Genomic DNA, 27,752 nt, shown 5'->3' on the forward strand with positions numbered 1-27,752 from the left:
AATCCTGTCTTATTTCTTATTATTTTTTTTTTTTTTTTTTTTTTTAATTCTGCTCTTCCTTTGCTCACCTGCAGTAACAGACCATTCAGATTTCTGTACAAGATCATATATCTTTATTGGGGATGATTGTACTTCTCGCCTTCCTTGCATTAAGCATATAATCCATTTAAATATACAATATTGCTTTATTGACATTACAAAAACTGACCACTTTCACTTATGGTGTTACTTTACTTTTTAATCCAGTGATGTCCATGCAGGACCTGTCAGGTCCCTATCCAGAATATTGATTGCATATTAATTGTTATCAGAAAAAAAAGGTGATAAAAACAGAATATACACCAAGAAGCTTTCAGAACGATGTGCTCCTTTATCAACTTTGAAGGCAAGTAGTACAGCGTATCATCATTATAATGCAAAATCAGAGAACATGTTACATACATTACAGGACCAATGCAGATAATGAATGGTGACCGAGAGGTGGTAGAGAGAGAGAGAGAGAGAGAGAGAGAGAGAGAGAGCGAGCATTAGCTGCCAGACTGCTGAAGTGGAATGACTTACCTTTGCCATGTTATAAGTTGACATTCACTCATCAAGCCTGTAAAATAACCACATACATAATAGAATATATGCAGATTCCACAATTGTGATTAAAGTTGGAATTCGTCATGAGTATATGGAACACCTCCAACCAGGAATGATGACAAGAATCATGTCATCATTCCTGGTTGGAGGTGTTCCATATACTTATATTATATTGGGCAGTCTAAAATTTCAACGTTGGAACATTGGTTACATATAACATGCTGCATACACCAGTAATGTTCAGCAACAGCAGAATGGGCAAATAGCCCCTCATGCTCCAAGATACAATTGCAAAGCCTACCGTCTATCTATGTACATCTTGCTAGGAAGTTATGACCACCGCATATCCCTGCAGAAATATGGCCTTAGTTGCTAATTCTCCTAAAAACCAAGTAACAAACAACGTTGGTAATATAATGATGATATTGTCCCCACATCTGCAGTGATGTGGGTGTGATTAATTAATTATCCATCTCTTACAAACTTCTCAACTATCACACAAATGTTCAGTTTATTCTGCAAAATAACTTTTATGCATTAATTGGTTCAATATCAATGGCTGAATCTTTCAATACCTTCCATATAAACAAAGTTTTATTTGAGCAGTTTGGGAAGTGAACTTCCAAATGCATTTTCAGTAGATATTACATGGGCACTGTTATTCCACTTCTTTAAAAATGATAATTTTAAAGTTACTATTTTTAATCGTATATAGTGCTGAGATGGCTAAAGGAGTTTATTAGCTTCATTATAACTGTGTTTGGCATCCAAATGTACTAGCACCTCATTTATCATTCCATTTATTTGTACACACACACAATTATTACAAAAAGATATATATACAATTTTATATACATTAACATTCTCGTTAATGTATATTACATTATACTATAGACATATTATACCTCTGGTGCACTTTGTACGTGTATCCCAGAGTCAAGGGTGGCTCCTAGGCAAAAGCTCATCTCCACCTAGTTCATCTGTTTTGGCATAGAACCTCAACAGATCTAGCCTAAAAACATGTGTGAGGTATTATACCACCGCAAATATAACACTGTTTCCCGGTGCCCTTCTCTAGGCCTGGGTTTACATTATGTATTTGTGCCGAATGCACAAGTCCCGCACCCACCGGATGTAGTGCAATACCAGTGGGTGTCAACAAAATGAATTACTAGTGGAAAACTTCCACAAATTATCCTCATTTACACCCACTAATTATTATATTAAACAATTATATCCATTCCTTTGTTTTTTTAAATATGCTCAGAGTCTCTGAATTACTGAGAACCAAGAAAACAATATATAACATACATCTTTACAATAACAATTGGCCAAAATCATTACAACATTAATTAACATAAATCAACACAATAGCAATCCATATAAGTCAACACAATAACAATTAACTTAAATCTTCTGTTTACAATTAAACCTTTTGTCTTTTGGTCATTTGTGAAGTCAATTCCCAGAAGAAGCTAAAGTTCTTAACTGAGTCCTCAATATGAAAACTGATCTTGAGAAGGTTTGCAGAGCAGTAAAGTTATTATGGTCTTCAACTAAGATATTTACATTGTTCTCCAATTAAGTTTGAAACCGCAGACATTAAATCCGTTCTAAGTTGAGAGTACAATGGACAGTTCAGAAGTACATGAATCCGCGTTTCATATTCCCCTCATGTGCAGTATGGATCAGGCTCCAGGCCACGCTCAAATAACTTAGCCCGGAGGGACCCATGCCCTGTTAGCAGATTTCCACTTGCGCAATATACTTTCTTATTACAAGCCCAAATTCGCTCTCATCCCATCTTTTTTGCCAGACAACAGTAAATTCCTTCCAAAGCCTTTCCTTCTCCCTTTTAAAGTCGCTGGCTGAGTCAGTCGTAATTCCAAGCATTGTCTTAGACTGTCCTTTTTTTAGGTAGTAAATCAAACCCCGAAAAGCAATATATAAATCTACAGGAATTGTACCACCAAGTATTTGGAGTGCGTTGTTTGAAACGGTCCTTGGAATATTATTGATCATCAAAAGAACTGATCTTTGTGTGGAAATAAGTTTCTGTTTCACTTTTACCTTTGTTACTTTTTTGGTACCAAACACTTGCTGTGTATGATATAATAGGCAAAAATATGGTTTTATAGTAAAGGTTCAAGGTTTTCTTTGAAGTGATAATCACTGGCTTCTACCATTTAACCATATAACTTGAAGCAGTGTGCCATTCCTCCATTAATTGACAGTGAATAGCAAAATAATTACTCTGTCTCCTATCACTGAATTATCCCTTTTTCCATAGTAATAACTTGTTACTAATGCACATTTCTCCAATTTGTCCAACAGTTGTTCATGTGGAACAGTATCCAAAGCTTTACTGAAATCTGAGTATATGTTTTTATAGTAAATCTTTGTATCCAGTTTCTTTGTTGGTAGCTTCATAGTAGCTTATGAGAGCAGTCAGTTATGCCTTTCAAGAAATATATTTTGATTTCTTACCGTCTTTTTCCATTTAAAGCCTATTTCTTTTAATAAAGTTCACAAACTTGTTTTTGACAAATATTAATACTATACTCATATCTACTATACTCATATCTACTATAATTTTATGAGTTAAATGAAAATAGTCATGACTATTTTCATTTAACTCATAAAATTATCAGTTCCTGTCTTTTCTCTTCTATTCTTCTTTTAACATACAGTAGTCCCCCCCCCCTTATTCACAGGAGATACTTTCCAAGACCCCCAGTGCATGCCTGAAACCGCAGATAGTACCATATATATACTATGTTTTTTCCTATACATACTGTACATACCTATGATAAAGTTTAATTTATAAATGAGGCACAGTAAGAGATTAACAACAATAACTAATAATAAAATAGAACAATTATAACAATATAATAAAAGTTATGTGAATGTGGTCTCTCTCTTTTGGAAGAACATTGTAAGCGGAAGTTGTCGTCTCTGTCTTTTTAACTCATCAAAGTGTTGCTGCAGATGTTGTAATCCTTCAGTGATCATATGGATTACCTTAATGCCGTGTTCCATCCGAGGATCATATTCCATAATTTTGCCCTTTAACTTGCAAAACTCTATGCAACCTACGGCCAAATATCAGTAAATGTCCACATTGCTGGATCTGCTTCAGTTTCTTCATCTTATCCTCTGTAGGTGACTCAAGTTCTTCCACTTCTTCATCAAGCATGTCAGCAAATCCTTCTCCACCAACTTGTCTTGCTGGGTGAATGATTTCTTAACTATCTCCATTGATCCTCATGAAGCCTCTAAATCATCTACGACTTCATCTCAAAGTTCTTCCGGCATTACTAGTTGCTGTTTAATCCTTCCGTTGCAGCTTGTTGTATGTGTATTGTGTATTGTTTTAATGCTGCATTCCATCCGAGGATCGTATTCCATAATTTTTTGCCCTTTAATGCCTGTGCAATTGTGAAATACTTCGGCAAATTTGGTATTGTCCATATTGCTGGTTCTGCTTCAGTTTCTTCTTCTTCCTCTTCGTCTGTAGATGACTCAACAAGTTCTTCCAATTCCTCATTTGTTAACACTTCTTGATGGCCTTCAATATGTTCTTCCATTTTTCATCAAGCACATCAGCAAATCCTTCTCCACCATCTTGTCTTGCTGTATGAATGATTTTCCTAACTTCTCCATTAATCCCTGGGAAGCCTTTAAAATCATTCACGACTTCACTCCATAAGTTCTTCCAGCAGGCATTTACAGTTTCTGGTTTTAATTCATCCGTTGCAGCTTTGATGAATGTTATTGCTTCAACTGTAGTGAATGATTTCCAGCACTGCATTATGTCCAGATTAGGGTCAGCATTAATTGCTGATAGAATGTGATCAAATACCAGGCGGGTGTATGTAGCCTTGACAAACCAAATGATATCCTGGTCAAGGGGCTGAAGCAATAAGGTTGTATTTGGAAGTAAAAATACAACCTCAACATTTTCATAGCAAACAAATTCAGGATGGCCAGATGCATTGTCTATTATTAATAGGACTTTAAATTCCAACCCTTCCTCTTCCAAGTATTTTTTCACTTCTGGGATGAAGCATTGGGGGAACCATTCCATAAATAAGATGGCTGTCACCTACGCTTTCTGATTATGTTGCCAGAACACGGGCAGATTGTTTTTGAAAGCGCATGGGTTCTTTGCTCTCTACACTATGCTTGGCTTTATCATATGCCCTGCAGCATTGCCACATAGTACCAGAGTTAATCTATCCTTCCATGTCTTATGCCCTGGTACCTGGTGCCTCTGTAGCCAGGTGGGAAGGAACAGCAGTGCGTAGGGCACGCTTCTCGATTAGACCTGGGTTCGAGCCCATCACCACCAAATACGGAGGATGCGGAAAGGTCAGGGAATGACCACCCCACATCCCGGAGGAGCAATATGGCCTTAGTTGCTAATGCTCCTAAAAAACCAAACAACAACAACAACAGCCTCCGTAGCCAGATGAGCAGGAGCAGCAGTGTGTAGCACGTGCTTCTTGATTAGACTATGGTTCGAGCCCGTGCCCACCAAATGCGGATAGGTCAGGGAATGACCACCCCATATCCCCAGAGCAATATGGCCTTAGTTGCTAATGCTCCTAAAAACCAAACAACAAACAAACCCTGGTACCTCCTTTGCACTTTTATGAAGAGTGTTGGTTCTATTTGGCATCTTCTTCCAGAAGAGCCCGGTTTCATTGCAATTGTTTGTTTGTTATTTGGTTTTTAGGAGCATTAGCAACTAAGATCATTTTGCTCCGGGGATATGCAGTGGTCATTCCCTGACCTTTCCGCATCCTCCGTATTTGGTGGTAACGGGCTCGAACCCCAGTCTAATCAAGAAGCGTGTGCTATGCAGTACTGCTGCCCACCTGGCTACAGAGGCGCCGTTCATCGCAATTGAAGATTTGCTTTGGATGGTATCCTTTCTCCTTAATCAACTTCTTCAACTCTGCCGAAATGTGGCAGCAGCTTCTTCATCAGCAGATGCAGCCTCTCCAGTAATTTTTATATTTTTAAGTCCAAACCTATTCAGGGGATCCCTTGCTGAAATCTTCATATAGGCTCAGTGCTTTCTGGCACAACATATTGCCGTCAGTTGGAACATGTTTATTTTTTTTCATGTCTTCCACCCATAAATTTAATGCCTTTTCCATCTGAACTAAGCACTTATCATGCACCGTGGCTGTAACTTTTGCAGTTTGAGGTGCGACAGCAAAACTTGCATGAATTTTTTTTTCCTTCTTCACAATTTCACAGATAGAAGATTTGTTCTTACCGTAGATCTTAGCAACCTCAGCATACAAATTTTTTTTGTTTCCTTATTAAGTTGAGCACTTGCACCTTTTCACTTAAAGGAAGCACTTTACAGCTTCTCTTTGGTATATCTGAATTGCCAGCATCACTACTGCGCTTTGGAGCATTGTTAAGTAATAAGGGTTACTTGAACAAAAGCACCGTGATACCACGTCAGTTGATCTGATAACCGAGACAGCTACTAAGTGACTAATGGGCAGGTAGCATATACAGTGTGGATACGCTGGACAAAAGGATGATTCGCATCCCGGGCGGGACAGAACGGATGGTGTGAGATTTCATCACACTACTCAGAACAGTGTGCAATTTAAAACTTATGAATTGTTTATTTCTGGAATTTTCCATTAATATTTGCGGACTGTAGTTGACCTTTGTTAACTGAAACCACGGATGAGGGGAAATTACTGTATATATTTATTGAAACAAATACTACAATATTACTCATTTTTTGATTTTTTTCTGCTTACATTTTTTTAAATGGAACAATAAAATTTTCTTTCCCTTTTTTTTTTTATGACTTTTTTCATAAAATCTAAAACATTAGAAATTATGTCTTGTATGATAATCTCTTGTAATATATAGACTTCTGTGTTTTATATGCAAGGATATTGTTTAAATTTCTAGGATTAGTTCAAACAAACATGCAATGAATAGATTAAATATTTAATTGTTCTGAGCTCTACTTCTAATCCACTTATTTCTGAGTAATGATTTTGCTGAAAGCTAATATGCCTGCATGCCTACCTGTTTGAAACATCAAATACTAAAATATATATAAGTAAACAAAATAAGTAAATTAAAATGTATTTATTCTATTTTATAATTGCAAATATAATATATGTATGTCATTATATAACTCATTAATCTATTTTTGATATTATTACTTTGGAAGAAAGCTTCAGGACATCAAACAATATTCATCCTGCATTGTCGTTTTCAAAAAGTATTATGTTTCATATTTCTAAAGGTCAGCAAGCATGATGTTTCCCATTTGAGGCCTGTTGCTTAGATGGAGTTATCTAGTTACTGATTACAAATTATATCAAATTAACAAGGTTTTACCGTGTATATATTATTTATTACATATTTTGTCACTAAAATTAAGTAAATTGTGGTGCTTTTCAAGCTGTCATTGATTCCATTTATCTCAGAATGAGTCTCTTTTATGTATATTTTAAAATAATTCTAATTCGGGTTTAAAATTTTAGGTATGTGTTACCAAACCACATGTTACTACAGATTTCTGAAGTATTACCAAGGTAAGCCCTTATAATGATATTTTAGTAATATGTATACAAAGAATTGTTACGGGTTTAAAATGTAGGTACTACATGGAATGAAAATACAAGATCCACAACAGTGATAGAATGAACATAATCAGGTTGGTCCTTAGGAACCCAGAAAATAAAAATTCCTTGTAGTTTGGGGATGGGCCATGAACTCTAGGACCAGCGCCGACTGGGCTAGCCGAGTGGGTAAAGTACCTGCTCGGCAACCCAAAGGTCGCGGGTTCGATTCCCGCCTCGGGCTTGGATCAATGTACTGCAAAAAAACCTTGGGAGGTGCAATATGGCCACAGAAGCCGATGCACCAACAACTACCAAATCAACAACAATCTAGGACCAGCCTGAATGTAATATAGTTATGAAAAAAAGTTTACTGATTATAAAGTAAAAATATTTGGTAATAGAGCTGGTATGCTGCTGAATAGAATTCCAAGCAAAGTGTTGTTTTCCACACTCTCCCTTTTTTTTCCAACACAAGGACTGTCAGCCACAAAGTACTGACTTCCTGTGAATTTTCAGAATTACTGTTTAGTAATCATGTATTGCCCTCTCCCATTGACCACCTTTCATTAAAATCAATTCATTTCACTGCTTGTAGTGATAGATGTTTAATTTTACATGCATTTGTATTGACTTAGCACCTATTATGACATTTGTAAAATGTGTAGATGAAATTTGTTGGCCAGTAGCAGCTCTATTTAAATACAAATTAGTAGTTTGCAACCTTTTGTGACACTGTTCAGTTTATTATATTGCATTTGTAGAAGAATAAGAGAAATTTACCTCGATGTGATATATAGAACACTTCCGTATGATACTATTTACCAATTTGGTCAATCAATACAATAAAATGTTAACTACGTATCAAAAAAATGACTACATTACCTTGTCTCAGTTAAAGGAACTGAAGGCCAGAACATTCAACATTCCTGCACTTTTCGGTCATGTAAAACTGCATAAGAACGGATTTCCTATTCAGCCCATTGTTTCTTACAGAAACTCTGCATTTTCATCCTTATCCGTGCATTGTCCTGCTGGAATTGTTCATTGCCCTGTGGGTGCACGATGACCATGAAGGAATGCAGATGGTCTGCATGGATGGACATGTAATCTGGACCATTCAGAATGGGCCTAGACGTACCATAACTCCCAATGTGTGCCAATTGAACACACGCCAAACCATTACCGACTGTCCACCTGCCTGAACAGTTCCTTGTTGACATGACGGGTGTATAATTTCGTACAGTTTCCACCAGATATGCACCCTCCCATCCACTCGAAATAACTGGAAACATGACTCATCGGACCATGAGACCCATCTGCGAGGTCCAGTCCCGACGTTCTTTTGCCTAATTGAGGCATAGAGTCCTGTGTCATGGTGTTAGCAGTGGGACTCTAGTGGGTCGGCGGCTCCCATAACCTATTGCGGCTAATGATCGCCTGATGATCTTGGTGGAGACGTTTCTGTCACCTCCCTTGTTGAAGTTACCAGCGATTTGTATCACTGTCGCTCTCTGGTTTTCTGAAACAATGCGAGACATACATCGATGGCCACGTTCATCTACCACCTTTCTCCACCCACAGCACTGTCCACAGTGAGATGTTATTCCGGAAATGGCGTATTCCCGATACACTCTTGATATTGTCGAACAGGGATAGTGCAATCCCTGTATTTCTGTATCACCTCCTCGATAGAGTGACCCATGCTTCGGGCACCCACTATTATCACTCTTTCAAAGTCAGTTAACTCATGATGTTTATCCATACTGACATCAAATCACTGTCTACGTGAATGCAGTGTACCTATGTACCTGCCAAGCGGTGGGTTCGTCCACTAGTGAGAGGGGGTGACAGCGTCACGTTGCCCAGGGACCGGGTATCCCGTGAATTCTGTCCTTTCAGTGTATATTACATTATTCAACATAGTAATGTAGTGTGATACATTGTGAAATTGAACCATCGCCGATATCCATAGTGATATATTTGGCATACTATGTGTATACATCAATGCAACTCAAGGGAACCCATAGGATATACTTATATATATCTTATAATACACCTGCTTACCTTCAAAAATCAGCACTATAGCTTTGTTGCTCTCATCAGCTTACAGAAAGTGTCAATTTCGTCTTTTCTTTCAATAAAATTGAAAGAAAAATTGTGAGCACTTTAAGAATTAGGTTTTTTAGTAATATTTTTTAAGCATATGACAATGTAAACCGGGAAAAACTTTGACAGATTCTACGTGAAGAAAATATCCCAACCCAACTCCGGAAAGTGAACTAAAGCCTATATAAAAACTCAAAAGTCTGTATAAAATATTCTAATGGCCAACAACCAGACCCAATTAACACCACTAAAGGAGTGAAACAAGGATGTGGACTATCACCAAATTTATTTAATATCTACATCAATAAAATTCTTAAAGAATGGAAACAAACAATTAACAAAGGAATACAGTTGAACAACAGGAATAAAATCCAAACTATATTATATGCTGATGATCAAGTTATAATTGCAAAATCCGAAGATGAACTACAGATAGCAGCAAATGAACTTAATAAAATAGGTAAAAAGTAAGAGATGAAAATCTCCACCTCAAAAACAAAATCAATGGGATTATGTGGAAAAAACATACAAAGAGTCAAAATTGTTATTGATGATAAAATAATAGAACAAATATCTGACTTCACCTATTTAGGAAATTTAATATCAAAAGAAGGGAAGGACATCCACACTAAACTACAAAAATATAATAAAATGAATGGAACGATTAAACGCCACTTCAGAAAACAAATGACAACTGAAATAAAATTACGGCTGCACAACATCACTTCAAAACCAGCCCTCTTCTACAGCTGTGAGACTTGGGTCATAAATAAGAAATATGCACTCAAACTAGAAGCAGCAAAAATGAGATTTTTAAGACCATTATTAGGCTTTACAAGACTAAATTTCTTTGGTGGTCTAGTCTTGTCTAGTCTTATTAGGCTTTACAAGACTAGACCACCAAAGAAATTTAGATTTCCGCGAGAAATTAAAAGTAGATAACATAATAAATGACATAAAATGGTATCAGGAAAAATGGATCAGCCACATAGAAAGAATGAACCCAGACCGGATCCCAAAATTAGCCTTTAACCACAAACCTACAGGCAGGAGAGATATTGGTTGACCAAGACAACGATGGCAAGATCAAGACCACCTCCAAGAGCTACAGCGGAACAGGTCTTAAAAGATCTAAGCCAGACCAAGATGATTCATGATGATGATGATAATACTATTTTTTCATCTTTTGAAATTTTCTGGTATCTTTCTTTTTAAAATAATTTTATTTAAAGGTTTTTCTTTTTGTGAGGACCACAGGCAGTTCCTGTGGTCCTCACAAATCTGTTAAGTATTCTGTGCATCTTTTCAGAACCAGTTAGTATGGGTTCAATAGACAGAAACACTTACTCGGCCACCAGTGCTCTGGCCAGAACAAGAGGTAAAATGGTCCAGGAATGGAGTGAATAATATAGAATAGTTACGAAGAAAAGCCATCTGCCCGTCCAGATGAGTGAGGAGCTGTTGTTGTTGTTATTTGGTTTTTAGGAGCATTAGCAACTAAGGCCATATTGCTCCGGGGATATGCAGTGGTCATTCCCTGACCTTTCCGCATCCTCCGTATTTGATGTTGACAGGCTCGAACCCCGATCTAATCAAGAAGCGCGTGCTACACACTGCTGCTCCTGCCCACCTGACTATGGAGGCGCCGAGTGAGGAGCAGGAATCTAAAGTGGGTATGGGATCCTGTAAAAGGATGGAATAGGTGATGGTCCAAGAAACAGATAAAAATATGGAGAGCTGGGATTTGCCACAAGGGCATACAGCTTGCAGCAATAATCCCATGCTGGGAGGAAGATTTCCCAGCATCACCAGTGATCGTACTCCTGAGTATTAGGAGTTTGCAAAGGTATCCCACAATGAGGAGCAGGAGCTCCATTCTATCAAGAAGAAATGACAGTTGAAAATTGTAAGATGGAAGTGACAGTGTCTGCAGAGGCATCATCAACACATCCCACCAAGGTGACGGGCAATCCTGGATTAGCAGAAGAGAGATCAGGATTTCTGAAGATAGGTCCTTGGAGTTAGAGAAAATCCCATGCATGGAAAGGAGCAGTCCATCTGTAAATCTCACCTGTATGCAGGGAGCATACAAGTCAATCATATCAAAATCATAGGCAAAATCATATCTGCCTGTGAAGTTTCACAGCAGTGAGGAAGCAACACTGTCAGCAAATCTCACTGAGGTGAAGGTTCCTGGATCATTGGTAGAGGTTTCAGTCCTGGTATAAAAGAAAAGGAATGTAAAGCCCAAGAAAGAAGGCAAATAATAGTCTGAAGTAGGTCATCACAGTAGGATCCATATTGTTATGAGCTTCAACTGGGCAGAGCAGAACAAAGCAGCAGAGAAGGAATGGAAGACCTGTGAGTGGATTGAGAAAAGGGTGAGCTGAATTAGTTGCTGGAGCTTGAAGTGGACTGGTAGCTCAAAGAGTTACTAGATGGCTGTAGTGGTGTCACAGGGTTTGCTGTTCTAGCTGGGCGGGGTGAAAGGCTTGATGCTTGAATACATCAGTAGCATAGGTTGTAAGAGCATTGTAGGCTTTCCTATTACTGATGAGATAGTGTTCTGGTTTTAGCGAGGTGATATTCAGAAGGTGCATGAGGCCATCCTGAGGTCGGTGTAAATTGTGTACTCATGCATAACGTGGTCCCAATCTTACTGCAGTGAGGAAAGGCATTGTTCTGTATCCCAGGATCCTGCAACTTGCTATTAAACAAGCCATTGCTGGTGAGGAGGAAAGTAGCTTGAAAGTTGGGAGCAAATCAGTTTGGCAGTAGTTTTACTCATGAAGTGTATTGTGGGGATGAAGTTTCTTGTGGCTTCACCTTTCTTGGTTGGCAACCAGGTTTGGATTTCATCCCATATGTATTTTTTTTTTCTGCTTCGGTCTGTTGACGTCTTTTTGTATGCAGATGGCAATATGATCAGTCGATTGATTAGATCTGACCTAGTGGGTAATGACATGAAAGAGGGATGTTTCTCTGTGAGTGCATGGAGGTAGTGCAACAGGCTATAGAAAGCTGAAGGAGAATGAGGCGTTGTACACAGAGTTTGCAATGGATGTCTTGTGTATGTGGTGAAACCAGACAGCTGCTCCATGAGAAATGATGGGAATGAAAACTGGGTCATTTGTAAATTAGTTGCAGCATTTTTCTTTTAAGTCCCCAGTTCCTCCTTGGGACTTATATGAAATTAAAATAGAGAAAAATAAAAATAAAGTCTGTAAACACTAGATTGAAAAGCGGAATACAAAAAGAGACATAGCATACATGAAACAAAAGAGGCCAGCGTCATGTCAGGTAATATAATGTTAAATAATATACAATATAAAAACATTAAAATCACGGTAACATAATTTAAAAATATTACAAGGCAGGAGCCATTAAAATCAGATCACAGATAAAACATAATAAAATTTACACATCACTGAGGAGACTTGTTATAGTTGTGAAACCATGAAATATTACATATTTCAAAAGCTTTAAAATGCATATTTCCAAATATTTTAAAATACATGGGAATCAAGTAATAAAATTGACATGGGAAAAGAAATAGTAAATACCACGGACAAAATAATTTAGAAAACTAAGGATAATATTAAAAGCTTAATTAGGCAATAAGAATACCAAAATACTGATGTATGTTGATGTATAAACAGTGAAATATCACGAAAGTAGTCCAATAATAAAAATGGAAGGAGGGATTGTCAGTCATAGATGTTCTTCTCAGAAAGTTGCTAACAAACAGTATTTCAAAAGCTAATGAAACAAGCAAAAGGCAACTTGTTTGAATGATAGTAGCTTTTATACTACTCAAATACTACAGAAAAGAAAGACACTATCTGAAAATGAAATGAGAACTCACCAGGACATAAAATAGGTGAATGAAGAATATTTAACTTGAAAAGAATGAAGTAAAACAGTATGACTTGAAAAGTGAGTAAGTTCTGTATGGAAATGGCTGTGGAGTAGCAAAGAAGTAGAAGTAAACATGTTGGCTTTTATTACTTTGGATGCCCATGCATTCTATGTTTACCATTTGTGACTTGTGATATTGCATTATCTTAGAACTTTAGCTGGTGTCTTTGGTGGTGTTTAGGCGCCTCCATGGGCAGGAGCAGCAATGCATAGCACACGCTTCTTGATTAGACCGGGGTTTGAGCCCGTGACCACCAAATACGGAGGATGCGGAAAGGTCGGGGAATGACCACCGCATATCCCCAGAGCAATATGGCCTTAGTTGCTAATGCTCCTAAAAACCAAATAACAAATAACAATTGGTGGTGCCTAAATTTTTATGAAGCTTTATCTAATTTTGGCTTGTGATATTTTTAAATTTAACTTACATTTCATGATAACTATATTTTAAACTATATTTCTTGTTGTAGTCATTGCTGATTTTATTATTTTTTTCTCTCTATGTTATATGATATTATATTGCCTCGTAACATTATGCTTTTGCTTTACATTCCACTTTCCTCCCATGGTGTAGTTTTTTCCCTCTCTTCCTACCTTAATTTCGTGTACAGGTCGTTCCCGACTTTACGAGTTAATTCATTCCTAGCACGCGCTCGTAAAGTGGGAATTTATTTCCCATAGACATAATTTTAAAAATAGGGGTGATGTTCTCAACAATGAAATTAGTTAGCTAATTAGTTTGTTTAAACAATGATTGATTTATCCCAAGAAATGAAAATATAGCTTGTAAAATCAAGAAAATTATAATAATAAAGAAATTATTTATGACTTACAAATGTTAAAGAATGTTTATTCATCATCATCGACTAAATGCACACTCGTTGATCACTTATTATTGGCTCGCCACTCATTGGTTTGTTGCACAAAAAGTCTTCTTCAGAAATGCTTCAGGAGGCATTTGTTTCCAGGATAATCTTCTCTTTTCTTTATAAATTTCAATAGCATGCATAAGCGTTTTTTAACGGAACGCACAAATTGCAACTAACACGATTTGCATGAGTAACAAGTTTACAAAGCTTTAAAAAAAGGAATGAAGAGAAGACGCTGAAAATTTATTTATGTTTTTTTATATATGATTGAAGATTTCAGTAAAGGAGAAACACATTTCACCATAATAATGTAAAAAACCACACAATTCCACTATCAGTATTTTCGCAAATGCAATAACATGGGTTTTACTACCCATTTATAATTGCTTGCCGTAACAGAAAAGCCCAATAAACCGGAAAGTGCAAATTGTTTTTATTGTCTTATGGTCATGACCTCCATAAATGTGTTTTAGAAAAATATCACAAAGCCGTTCAAAATTGATTCTTATAACAGAACATATGATAACAGTGAAAGTGTAGTGCATTTTAATGATTTGAATTGGTAACTAATACAATTTACACTATAAAAACTACCTTTTAGAGAGATGTGAAATTTTCAACTTCCGGGATCATGGAATGAATTACCAAAAAAAACAATGCATTATTGGGTTCACATTATGATACTTTCATGACACGATGGTGTCTATGGAAGGATTAACATCGTAAAGTGGGGTACACTGAATTGTATAGCTATGTGCATGGTTTGAAATGCGGTGTTTGTGAATGGTTAACATTAATTTCTTGCAATTTAATGTTCATATTTTCAATTTTGTTGATACTTGATACTCGAAAAACAAAACTTGTAAACCTGGGAACTCGTAAAGCGAAAACTCATAAAGCAGGAACTGCCTGTATATGTTTGGTAGCATTTGAGTTAAACCCGAAGTACAAGTAAAGAATGGTTGGTTGAGGTGTTTATTGTGCAGAATGCTAACCTAAAGGAAGTAGTGAAATCAGAAGGTTGAAATACAGAAAAGAAGACTTCTAAAAGCTAAAAAAAAGGTAAAATAATAAGATATAAGTAATGTAAGAAAAACTACGTCTACATGGTTACATAATATCAGTATTGATGCATGTTTTTAGAAAATTGTATTCAAAGAAAAAATTTTAACATAGAAAGCCAAGGAAATATGAAAAAATTGCTTTAAACAAATTTATATATTTCTATTGATAAATTAATACGTAGTTTAGGGATCACCACTATCCTAGCCAGTGCAATTTCTAAATTTACTTATTTTTGTTGTTGTTATTACTACTTCCATAACCTTTGCTACTTTGCATTGGTTTGGATGTGTGAAACATTGTATCCCAGATGGAGGGTCAAGGTTGTGGTCCTCTGATGTTTGCTGTGATATTCCATCCTCCTCTATTTTCGGTGTTGATGTTTGAAGCATTTTTTGCATGTGTGCATGCATGCATGCATATATCTTATTATATATCTTATTACTTTTTCACATTCTTTGTAAATATTTGTAGATTTTAGGAGTGAATCCGGTCACCCAGTTAAGAGTAAAACTCACTTTAGAGGAAGCATTAAATCTGAACATTGTTTCCTGCAGAACCTTTTCATATCTGATTCCAAAGTCCTTGTACATTTTTTCTTAATTCCATATTAATTCCAAAAAACATACTTCCACAGAAGTTTTATTTGCATTAAATTTTTTTTATTATTATTTGGCCTGACGTAGCCGAGTGGTCAAGAGCGAGTGTGCAGTAGCACACGCTCTTTGAGTGGACCGGGGTTCGAGCCTGTGACTGCTAAATACGATTAACAATTTGTATTGATTGATTTATTGTAAATTCTACTGATGTGGTGGTCGTGCTGGACTATAAACAAGAACTTTTTTTGTTTATTATTTATTATATGCAAATAAAATATCAAATTATTTTATTTGCATTAAATTGTGTTGAGAGACAAACTGAAATAATTCCCGTGATGCTAATCATTCTCAATAATTTTAATAAAACACCATAACTAAGCTGTTTTAACACCTTAGTTACATTGTCCTAAATGCTTGTGTTTAAGTCACTTCCAGCTGAGAGTCTCATAATTAGACAGTTCTGCTTGGTTGGTGTTTCAGTTTTCGATCACCTGCATGAATAGACACTAACTGGAAAATGGTTTCTTGAAATTCCACGTGACACTTAGTTACATCTGCATAAGAAGGGATTATCTGTCCCTTAACATCAAGTGGTGGAGATGGATTAGAAAGTTTTAAGATATGTATTCTACTCTTATTTTTAATTCATCAGAATGAACTTTTAATCACATGTCATTGATGATTGGGTAAAATTTCCTCACACAAAGAGTGAAATACAATCTTCACAAGTGATAGTAAGAACAGAAAATACTCATCTACAGAAAAGGATTTGTTGTGTGATGTTTTTATGGCTTTTCTTGCAACATTTTCATAAGATTAAAGAGTTCTTACACACTAACCAAAAAACAGTTATAATGATGTAATGTAATGTTTTAATGTAAACCAGTTGTAATGGTTTCCAAGTTTGCTCATTTATCCAAAATAAAGTTTGTAGCTACTTACTCTAGTAACTTTGAGTCACTTTTCAATATTCAGTTGTTTATTTTTTATTTATTTAATTTTTTTTTTTTTTTTGGTTAGTGTGTAAGAACTCTTTAATCTCATGAAAATGTTGCAAGAAAATCCATAAAAACATCACACAACAAATCCTTTTCTGCAGAAGATGAGTATTTTCTGTTCTTACTATCATTTGTGAAGATTGCATTTCACTCTTCGTGTGGGGAAATTTTACCATAGAATAAGTATCCTGTTTAGGGATTGCTGATAATGTTTCTTGAGACCTGGTGGAGGTGGTGGAAATTCAATAGTAGGAAGTACTTGATCTCTTGTAGTGCTGATATCCATGGTTTACAGTTCTCTGGGGAGGGAGAAACATAGAGATAGTTTATATTGCAGGATACAGTCAGTTAAGCATAGTGCTGTCTTGTGTCAGTTTGTAGGATGTGAGACGAAGAGGAATGGCATTCTGGTTAAAACATTAAAACAGGTGGTTGCAGATCGGCTACTGCCATAGGCAGCAAGGTGTGACCAAACAGTGATGGCTAATGAAGGTTTGGGTGACAGGCAGCAATGGCTATGACATTTAACTATATATAAGTCAACATACATACAGTGGTTAACATTGTTTGCCTGGCAGAGTCCTTCAACCATTCAAATAATGGTACAGTTCAGTTAAGCTTAAGTTCAGTTTAATTGTTCACAAACATATTAAAATTAAAAATTACTTATCTGTTATAAGTCTGGCATCTCCACAACTGACATGAATAGAAAGTTTATAACGTCCACTATGTGAGTGATATCCATCAGTTAAGGTAACAAGCTAGATTTCGCAGTAAATTACAGTAAACCCTCGCTAATTCAGTTACAGTTAATCCGGATCGAAATATGAAAAATTCTGTTCACAGATGAATACTTTGAAAGATACATGGGATTTAGGAAGGCAGATGAGTAACTCTCATTGCATGCTGATTGAATGCACAGAGAGAGAGACTGAACATGCATTACATTGGCTTGCATGTTCTTCAGTATCGTTGTTGACTCTGAGTTGGGCGGATATTTTGCTTATATCGCTTCATTTGCATACTTCTTTATACATACAGCCCCCCCCCCCCCCGTTATAACGCGGTTCATTTTACGCTGATTTGCTATAACGCTGTTCTTATATTATAACCCATATCTGACTATAACGCTCTTTTACAGATTGCCTTTTTACATATTTAACGAAATCGTTTCATTTGATGGAGTCGATAGCTAGAAAATGAATAAGAAAACAGCATTAAAACGTTTCCCACGTCGACTTCAGAAATTTTCTCGCACATTAAATTAATTGCAGTACAGTGACTTGTTACGTAGTTCCGAGATCAACATTTTAAAAAATGATCAAGTGTATTGCTTGTAATATTTGCGTTATATGCATTTATCCGAAGTCTAGTCATCACTCAGTACAGTATTAGACATCGTGCATAACGGACAGTTTACTTGAACATTGTATCTTAATTAATGCAACCAACGTAGTTACATTTTATAAGAGTTAATAATGGCCGATAAGAATGAAAAAGCAACATCATCTGGGCTCAGTACGAAGACTATAAATGTAAGAAAAAGACTGAATTTGAAAATTAAATTAGACGTTTTGAAGCGAATTGATTCCCGTCACCGACAAGCAGATGTGTGCCATAATTTAGGACTTGCAAGTTTAACTCTAAGAACAATTGTAAAAAAATAAAGAATTAATTTTAGCAGTGGGAAAGATAGCAGTTCCAATGCAAGCAACTAGGGCTAGGACGGCTATTAGGATTGAAATGGAAAAACTTTAACTAATTTTATTGAAGATAATATCCAATGCAGAATTCAGTTAAGTTAAATATTATTAAAAAAAAAGAGAAAGAGATTAGCCAATATGATGATCTGAAGAAAACTCACCTTAAAAAAAAAAAAAAAATGTGGAACCATTTAAAACTAGTAAGGGCTGTTTGAATAGATTTAAAATCCAGGGAGAAGCCGCAAGTGCAGGAGCCGAAACTTTCAAAAAAGAACTTGTTAAAATTATTGAAGAGGGTTATTATGTGTTATACTTCTCAACAAGTTTAACATAGATGAAGGAGGACTTTTGTGGAAACGAATGTCTAAAAGAAGTTTCATATCGAAAAAAGAAAAAAACATGCCAGGTTTCAAAGCGGCGAAGGTTCGGGTGACTTTATTGTTGGGTTGTAACGCTTCAGGGGATTTAAAATTAATATCCCTTTTAGTTTATTTAGAAGAAGGCCAACGTTCATCCTAAAATCGACACATTTTTCATGATTAAATTCATCAATTAAATTAAATCAAACTCATGATTTTAAGTGGAATTTTAAGTGGTATTAATTTTGATACGTAAGTAGTTACCACATAATTATATACATATGTAATGAAAAATATTTTATATGTACAAATATTTGAATATTAAATATTTTGACCAACATTTGTGCATCTTTTCACTACCGTTTATTATTGATTAGGAAATATCCTATGGCACCGATCGCAACTCACAAATACATGTTACCTTATGGGAATGCGGGGCTTGCTTAGTGCGGATTCACTTAGCACTCTGTTTTTCTGGAACGAATTATCAGCGTTAAGCGGGGGTCACCTGTATATACATATCTACATAAGTTAACAAATTTTTTATAATTATTGGTTCTAAAGAATTAAAAAGTGAAATAAAAAGAAAACACTTTACTTTAACTATCATTAGCAATCTCAGTGATAGAACAACTTTAAAATGGTGTTCATGGGGTCTGGAGGAAAATTGCCCAAGAATTTGGTATTGGCCAACAGGCTGTGTCAGATGTTAAAAAACAAAAAAAAAAAAAAAATCTATAAAAACATTTCTTTTAAAATTCGATGTGGGGAGTGATAAAAGCAGTGTATTAAATAGACAGACAATTAAAAAAGCCAAAAGAAGTGTTGCTGGGAGAAGCTGTATTAAGTGGTATTCACAGCAACGATCAAGTGCCGCTGGTACAGAAAGGATAAATGGGATAGGGAGGAGGGGGTTTATGCTGTCAATTAAGAAACAAAATCTAAAGCTGTGCATCCTGTTGATATGGGTGGAGAGTGCAATGTTGAGTCAGTTTGGTGTGACATAAGCACTGGAAAAGCAAAAATGAGGGTAGGAGTTTGTTATTGGCCTAATGGCTCTGATGGGTACAACAAACATGTATGGAGAAATAGAGTGGGCCATTAAATCAGAATGTCTTATAAAAGGTGGATTTTAACTTCCCAGATAGTGACTGGAACTTCCGGATTGGTCACTCGCACACTAGCAAGATTGATGACTGCCCAGCCACAGCCCCAAAGTGTCCAAATTGTAAAGGAGAACATCCCGCATACTCCAGAGCATGTGATAGATGGAAAAAAGAAAAAGAAATACAGAAATACAAAACAGAGCACAATATTACATACCAAGAAGCAAGAAAAATGGTCCAGCCAACCATAACCAATAGACCAACGTACGCACAAGTAGCAACTAAATTTAAATCAGTGGAATGTCAAACTGAAATCTCATTTCCTCCAAATGAATCTTTTTCTCCACAAGTCAAACACTTACACCAAGCAAAGCAACAAGATAAGCACGAGAAAACAGTAAACACACCCATCTCAATCCCCTCAGATTCTCCAACCTTGCAACAGTGTAAGAGTAATAGCAGACTACAAAATCACGAAACTAACTCAGAATTTATGGAATTTGAGAAAACAGGAAAGATAGATGACGATACGTTGGAAATCCATGCTGAAGAATTAGAAGAAGATATGGATACCGGAAAACCGGTATTTCCCAAAAGAGATAGAGTAAGGACAGAAAAACAAAAGACAGTCACCCAACAAAAACAGCTCGAGGGGCGGAGCAAATATAAATAATGGATAAAATTATCCAGTGGAACTGTCGTGGATTACGTACTAATTTTGACGACGTACAGTATCTGATCACCCATTACTCACCAATCTGTATTTGTCTCCAGGAAACGTACCTCAAACAACAAGATACCCTGAATATCAGGAACTACTCAATGTACAGAAGAGACCGAATAACTCAAAGTATAACACATGGAGGAGTTGCTATATTAGTAAATGACAGAATACCAACACAACAGGTGCATTTAAATAGCCCATTAGAACCAACAGGTGCATTTAAATAGCCCATTGGTAGCAATTCGTACAATAGCAAGGTCCCTATTAACCATATGTTCATTATACATTCCACCAGGAGATGATGTCTCTTATGAAGACCTAGACGCATTACTACAACAACTACCACCCCCAATTTGTCTGATGGGAGATATGAATGGACATAACCCTTTGTGGGGATGCTCCCACTACAACAGAAGAAGACGCATCATTGAACAACTGCTAGATAATCATAACCTCTTACTTCTTAACAGGGGTAACCGCACTTACTTCCATTTTCCAACTCAGACCACCACAGCTATAGATCTTACCATATGTACCCCTACACTTTACACAGCATTTAATTGGGAAGTTTTTGAGGATCCTGTTGGGAGTGATCATTATCCAGTAATTTCCACACTGGTCAGTGAATATCCATATCATACCAGCAGGACTCCTCGTTGGAAAATAGAAAAAGATAATTGGGAAGCATTCAGGAGGAAAACAGTTTTCAACACCAATATCATTGAGCAGGAAACAGTAGTTGTTGCACTAGCACATGTTACAGAAACCATACAAAACGCAGGCAAGCTAACAATCCCTAAGACTTCATCACGTTTTTCCAAACCGTCCGAAAACATGGTGGAATGATGACTGCACTGAAACAAGAAAACAACAGAATAGGGCATGGAACCGTTTTCGCAGGTATTCCACAACAGAAAATCTGATTCAGTTCAAAAGAATGCGTGCCATAGCGCGATTTACTAGGAAGCAGAGTCGAAAAGCAGCATGGATAAAATTCACATCTACAATAAACAAAAAAACAAATGCACATATAGTCTGGAATAAAATAAGACAAATGACAGGTAAATATAGAAATAGGCCATCACCAAGAGTGCAGTGTATACACAGCAGAATTATACGCAATAAAAATAGCCTTAACTCATGTACAAGATAAGCATTATACGAGAAGTGTAATATATACAGATTCCTTGAGTTCCTTACAATCCATGCAAAACATAGGTACATCCAAACACCCAATCCTTTGGCACATACGGCAAATACTAACTGACTGCGCCAGAAATGAACAGGATACTTTTTTCTGCTGGATCCCAAGACATACAGGGATTGCGGGAAACGAAGCAGCAGACAAGTCAGCCAAAGAAGCCGTACTACAGATCGGAGAGGATATATCAGTCCTGTATTCCGATTACAAGCCTGCGATATGGCATATTTGCCAGTTGAAATGGCAAGAAACCTGGAATCAGCAAACTGCAAACAAATTATACCAAATAAAGCCGAATATTGAAAACTGGATTTCTAGCAGTCGAAGGTCGAGAAAAGAAGAAACAACACTCACCAGGCTAAGAATCGGGCATACCCATCTTACACACTCATTTTTGTTGCGAGCAGAAGAACCACCACGATGCCAGACTTGTGACACCGTTCAATCAGTTCAACACATATTAATAGACTGTCCTACATATACAAATGAACATAAACAAGCCTTCAAAGATATTTATGAGACACATGACGCCATTACACTAACAGATCTCTTGAAAAATAAACATGACTGCACAGATGTTTTCAACTTTCTTAAAGCTATCGATTTATACCGCCTACTCTAAGGAAGTGAATATAAGCAACAGACTAACACAAGAACGTATAAATCAGGTTAAAATGAACAATTGAAATCGAAAGTAAACACCCCTGAAACACATCACACCGTATGAACTGGTGCATTATGACCCGTGTAGTCCATGCGCCATTAAACCTCAATACAAACCAAACCAAGCACACTAGCAAGACTTTATTGGATGGTTAATACTTTTAATACTCTTGATATGATTATCAGCTGTGATTATTCATGCATTAAGAATCTGCAGATAATGGAACCACTTGGTAGCAGTGATCACAGTGTATACTGATGTGGGATTTACTTGAAGATGTAACTACCATCAGGGTTAAAGGGAAGCGTTTTTGCTTTTGTAAAGGTAAATTCTAAATGGAAAGCATTCAAGGAATTAATCTTGGAAGCTACTAGGCTTTTCATACCAACAAAGAAATACTGTTCAAGGTTTAGGCCTAAATGGATGTCAGGTGAACTAATGAGACTTGTGGTAGAGAAGAAAAATGCATGGGATGCATATATATATATAAAAGGAAGGGAATAAATCAGATTGGTTCACTTGATATCAATGGTTTGACTGTTGATGATCCTGCTCAGGTAGCTGACAAACTGAATGAGTATTTTGCATGTATATTCACACATTTGGAAATCTGTAGGGAAGTCGAGGCCAGAAGCTTATCAAACTCTAATAGGGAGCTAAATAATTTTGTAATAGCTCAGAGCAAAGTGGAGGAGAAATTGTTGAAGTTAAACAAAAGAAGGCACCTGGGATGGATGGGATCTATTCAGTTATATTAAAGGAGGCAACAAAGCAAGTAAGGAAATCCTTAGCCATAATTATGAGAGCATCCTTGGATTTAGGGGAGGTCCCCACGGACTGGAGAAGTGTAAATATATCCCCAATTCACAATAGGAGATCAAAAGATGACACAAATAATTACAGTCCTATTAGTTTAACTTCTGTTCTGGGTAAAATAATGGAGTCACTGATTAAAGATGCATTGCAGGAACATCTTGACAAGACTGCAGTTATAGTTCAGACACAGCATAGGTTTGTTAAGGGAAAGTTTTGTCTGACCAATTTCATTGGATACTACGATTTGGTCACAAAGGAACTGGATGCAGGCAATAACTTGGATATCATATATTTGGATCTTAGAAAGGCTTTTGATACTGTTGCACATGGAAGACTACTGTACAGATTGGAGCAGTATGGCATTAAGGACAAGTTACTGCTATGGATAAAGGGATGATTGAGTTGGACAAGACAGTAAGTGGTAATCAATGGACACTGCTCTTCGTGGACTAATGTTATTAGTGGAGTCCCCCAGGGTTCAGTGTTGGGTCATCATTGTTTTTCATATTTATGAATGAGATAAATGAAAGTATATTAGGCTTAATGTCCAAATTTGCAGATGATACGAATGTTGGCGGGGTTGTTAATAACAGCATGCTACTGCAACAGGATGTAGAAATGTTAGGCAGATGGGCTGAGAAGTGACAACTGAAATATAACATTAAAAAATGCAAAGTACTGCATATGGGTAGCAGTAACCCCAGAGTGACGTACCAACCGTGCGGTACAACACTCAGCTATGGGGAATGAAAAAGACCTGGGGATAATTGTGCAGCCAGTTATGAAGTTTTCAGAGCAGTGCAGACAGGCTGCCAGAACTGCTCATGTGGTCTTGTCAATGATATACAAGGATTTTGCTAGGAGGGATAAGGTGGTGATTATTGCTTTGTATAAGCAATGGTCAGGCAACATCTTAAGTGCATACAGGCCTGAAGACCTCATTTTAGGAAGAATGTAGAGCTGCTGGAATGAGTACAGAGAAGGGCAATGAAATTGGTGAGGGGAACAAAGGGTTACTCTTACCAAGAAATGCTTAAGTTCTGAAAATTAAGGCATCTGAAGACTATGCATCTCCGCAGTGATCTGATTGAGGTGTATAAGGCCTTGAATGGTTTGAGCAAGCTCAATACTGATGGGATTCTTCCTCTTGCTCAGATTATGCACTTGAAGGGGCATAAATTCAAATTGAGGAAAGACAGTTGTAGAATTGATGTACGGAAATTTGAATTAACTAGCAAGTGTTTGATTGCTGGAACAAACTTCCATTTGTTGTTGTGGAATTTAATAGCTTAAATAATTTCAAGGAAGAATGGACAAACATTTGGGGCAAATGGATGGGTGAAATTGGAAGGGGTTTTTTTTTTTGTTGTTGCTGTATAAACTTGCTTTCTTGCATCATATGCCTCTATTGATGCGCTTTTCATATACTGTATTTGTCAGCTTAGAAGACACACTTTTTTCCTTATAAATACCTTAAAAAATAGTCCTGCGTCTTAGCAGCTGAATGTAGCAAAACAGCATGTGCAGAAAACCGAGAAGGCGGCAAGCGACAAAATGTAGTTAACGCATAGTTTACATAGCAATCACAGTCAGTACACTTTTTAGTAATTACCAGGCTGTTGTTGGAGTAACAGTTGAATTCCAGTTATGAATTTAAGTCCTAATCAATGGCAGGCACATTAAGATGTGCCTACCATTGATCCTCAACATCATGATGGTGTTGAGGATAATGATGATCAAGTCAGTAATGAATCTGAAGTTGAATAACACTAAAATAATAAGAGTAATAATCCTATACTTTTCTTTATTGGCATTTGGGTTTTATTTTTATTGAATTTTAAATTTCCATTGTATTAACAATAAATATTTTCAAAAGTTTTTTTTTCTTAAATTTATCGTTCCAAAATTAGTGCGTCTTCCATGCCGCAGCATGAAAAAAATACGTTTTTTTCTGTGGAAAAAATAAAACATATATGAAGATGAATCTGAATACATGTTTTCTAATAAGGCTTATGTATTTAGCTTTACTCTCAGTTGGTGCACCTTATGAGTCTGCTCTTCTTGACAACTGAAGAAAGATTTTCTTTATTGCTTAAAAATGTTTTTTTTTTTTTTTCTTTATTTAGATGAACACTTTAAGTAAAATTACAGAAAAGTACCTTGTTAAATAATTTTAATTGTCTTGGCCTTATTTTTAAGGTATCCTGATTTATTAAATATTTTTTTTATCTGTGTCATAATATTATGAACTATGTTTATTAAGATCTGAAGTGAGCCTTAATAATGTAACGAATAACACTTATTAACTTGCTATAAAACTTTTATGGCAATTCTGGTGATCTTAAGGGAAAATAACTTCTAAAAATATTCTATAATCTTATACTGCATTGCACAAACCCCCTAATATATTTTATTTTTAGAGAACAGCAAGGTATACTGGCGTGTTGTAATCCCATCCCTCCTCTTGTTCGTCAGCAACTAAATGAACTTCACATGATTATTCTAAAAGCAAGAGATACTGCTTTTGTAATGGTATGGATCTTTTTATGCAATATACTATCAAGTTAAATTCATATTAAGACATTCTGACATAATTGTATGTTGATGATGTATTTATCTAGAATTTTATGTCATTATGGAACAGGGTTTTTTTTTTTTTTTTTTCTCTCTCTCCCTCTCTCTCTCTCTCAACAACTGTTTTTGCACACTTTCCTTTTGAAAGTTATGTACCTTCCTTGTTTTAAGAAGAAGCTTCTATTGTTCTTAAATGAGCATATTTAGAATGGATTGCCTTCTGGCATAATTGCGGTTGGGGATAATCTGTTATATTATTATTTATTTATAAAAACAACTAATAAGGCAGATCTCTCTCTCTCTCTCTCTCTCTCTCTATATATATATATATATATATATAATCTATTATGAAATATTGGAATAGATGTAAAAGGTATGTCAGATCAGATTAATGCCATCAATTGCAGATTGAACTTCAGCCTGTAATCTAATTACTATAGTAAGAGTATAATTGGTACTATATAGGTATTCAGTTTATTAAAACATAGGCATAGCAGTACTCTGTGGGCCGTAAGGCCAAAAGAACTTATAAAGACTAAGTAAGATAGTCTGTGATAGTCTACACTGCTATACCCTAGAAATAAACATATCAGCAATATTATATAAAATAAAATAATGATTATGTAGATAATTATTGATATTCATATATATTGAATAGAACTTTTTCAAGGGCTAACCCCATGCAATATATCCCTACAATAATTAGCAAGGCTATCTGTTTCTGATTGTTATTGGCCTGTTTATCTACATCCAAATAATAAACGTAAAAGGTGTTTTATGCTAAACTTTAAATTTTACAGTAAACAGGCAAGATAACAGCTAGCCTGACAGATAGCTTTGAAATGAATATATAGAATATAATGCAGAAGATATTACAGAAAAAAAAAGTGCCAACCATAACTTTCATTTCAGTTGTAGTAATTTTTTATTTATTTTATACATGTGCAAAAGAAAGCTTATGCTGACATAACGAGAAAGGAGTTAAGAATAAGTATAGTAATAGTACCTCAATTTCCCTCAAATTACCCTAATAGATCTTGAGGTATGAAATTTTAGGGTTAGAAAGTAAAAAGTGAAAAGCAAAGGAAAATGTTTATATAATGCTATTTAGGATATACCAGGAACATAAATGCCCAACCCTTTAGTAAGAGATCCTGGTATAACTATAAGGGGTTAAAGGAAGGTATTTAATGGACAAATACAGAATTACAATAATGAAGAAATATAGAATAACAATTGTAGATAATAATAAGGAAATAAAAGAAATGACTATTACCAAATGTAGGTATATTTAAATAAATTGACATTTGTTATAATATATAATAATTAATATAATTCATCCTATCTGATTTACTAATAAATTGCAAACCTTCTATACAGAACAGTTAAATTAAGAATAACAATTTTTTTTTTTTTTCTTCTTTTTATGTAAACCCCAAACATGAGAGGTATTAGAACCTATAGTACTTAGTACTGTGCTAGGGTTGGAGGTTGAAAAGACAAAAGAAGATATTTGTTGACATTGGACTTGAACTTCTGTAGACTGTAATTTTCAGGAAATATGTGTGAAGGGAGGTTGTTCCAGAAAACGGCAGTTGAGTGAATAAACGAGGAAGATGAAAAGTTGGTTCTGTGAGTTTGAAGTTGGACAGTAAATGGATGTTGGTTGGTGGCGGCACGTGTTCAGACTGTTTTGAAAGAGAGAGAGAGCGGGAATTATAGAAGCCAATTCAGAAGAGCAGTGTCCGTGGAAATATCTGTAGAAGAGGCATGCAGCAGAAACAGTACATCTATGAGAAAGCGAGTGGAGAGACTCTGTCAGAGAGAAGTCATTAATTAACCTAACTGCCCTCT

The 27,752-nt window shown here is 36.0% G+C and overlaps 1 protein-coding gene across 1 annotated transcript in view; it reads left to right on the top strand.

Annotated features, from left to right (window-relative positions):
* Rrp6 (exosome component Rrp6) overlaps nucleotides 1–27,752 on the top strand; it is a 260,374-nt gene that overhangs the window by 134,579 nt on the left and 98,043 nt on the right. The window contains exons 12-13 of the mRNA XM_090383738.1: nucleotides 7,119–7,169; nucleotides 25,745–25,856. Of these exons, the coding sequence (XP_090239864.1) occupies nucleotides 7,119–7,169; nucleotides 25,745–25,856 (163 nt within the window). The remainder of the gene's footprint in view (nucleotides 1–7,118; nucleotides 7,170–25,744; nucleotides 25,857–27,752) is intronic.

The sequence above is a fragment of the Mastigoproctus giganteus genome, chromosome 10 (assembly GCF_048544385.1).
Source record: "Mastigoproctus giganteus isolate SK-2022 chromosome 10, ASM4854438v1, whole genome shotgun sequence".
Classification (NCBI taxonomy): domain Eukaryota; kingdom Metazoa; phylum Arthropoda; class Arachnida; order Uropygi; family Thelyphonidae; genus Mastigoproctus; species Mastigoproctus giganteus.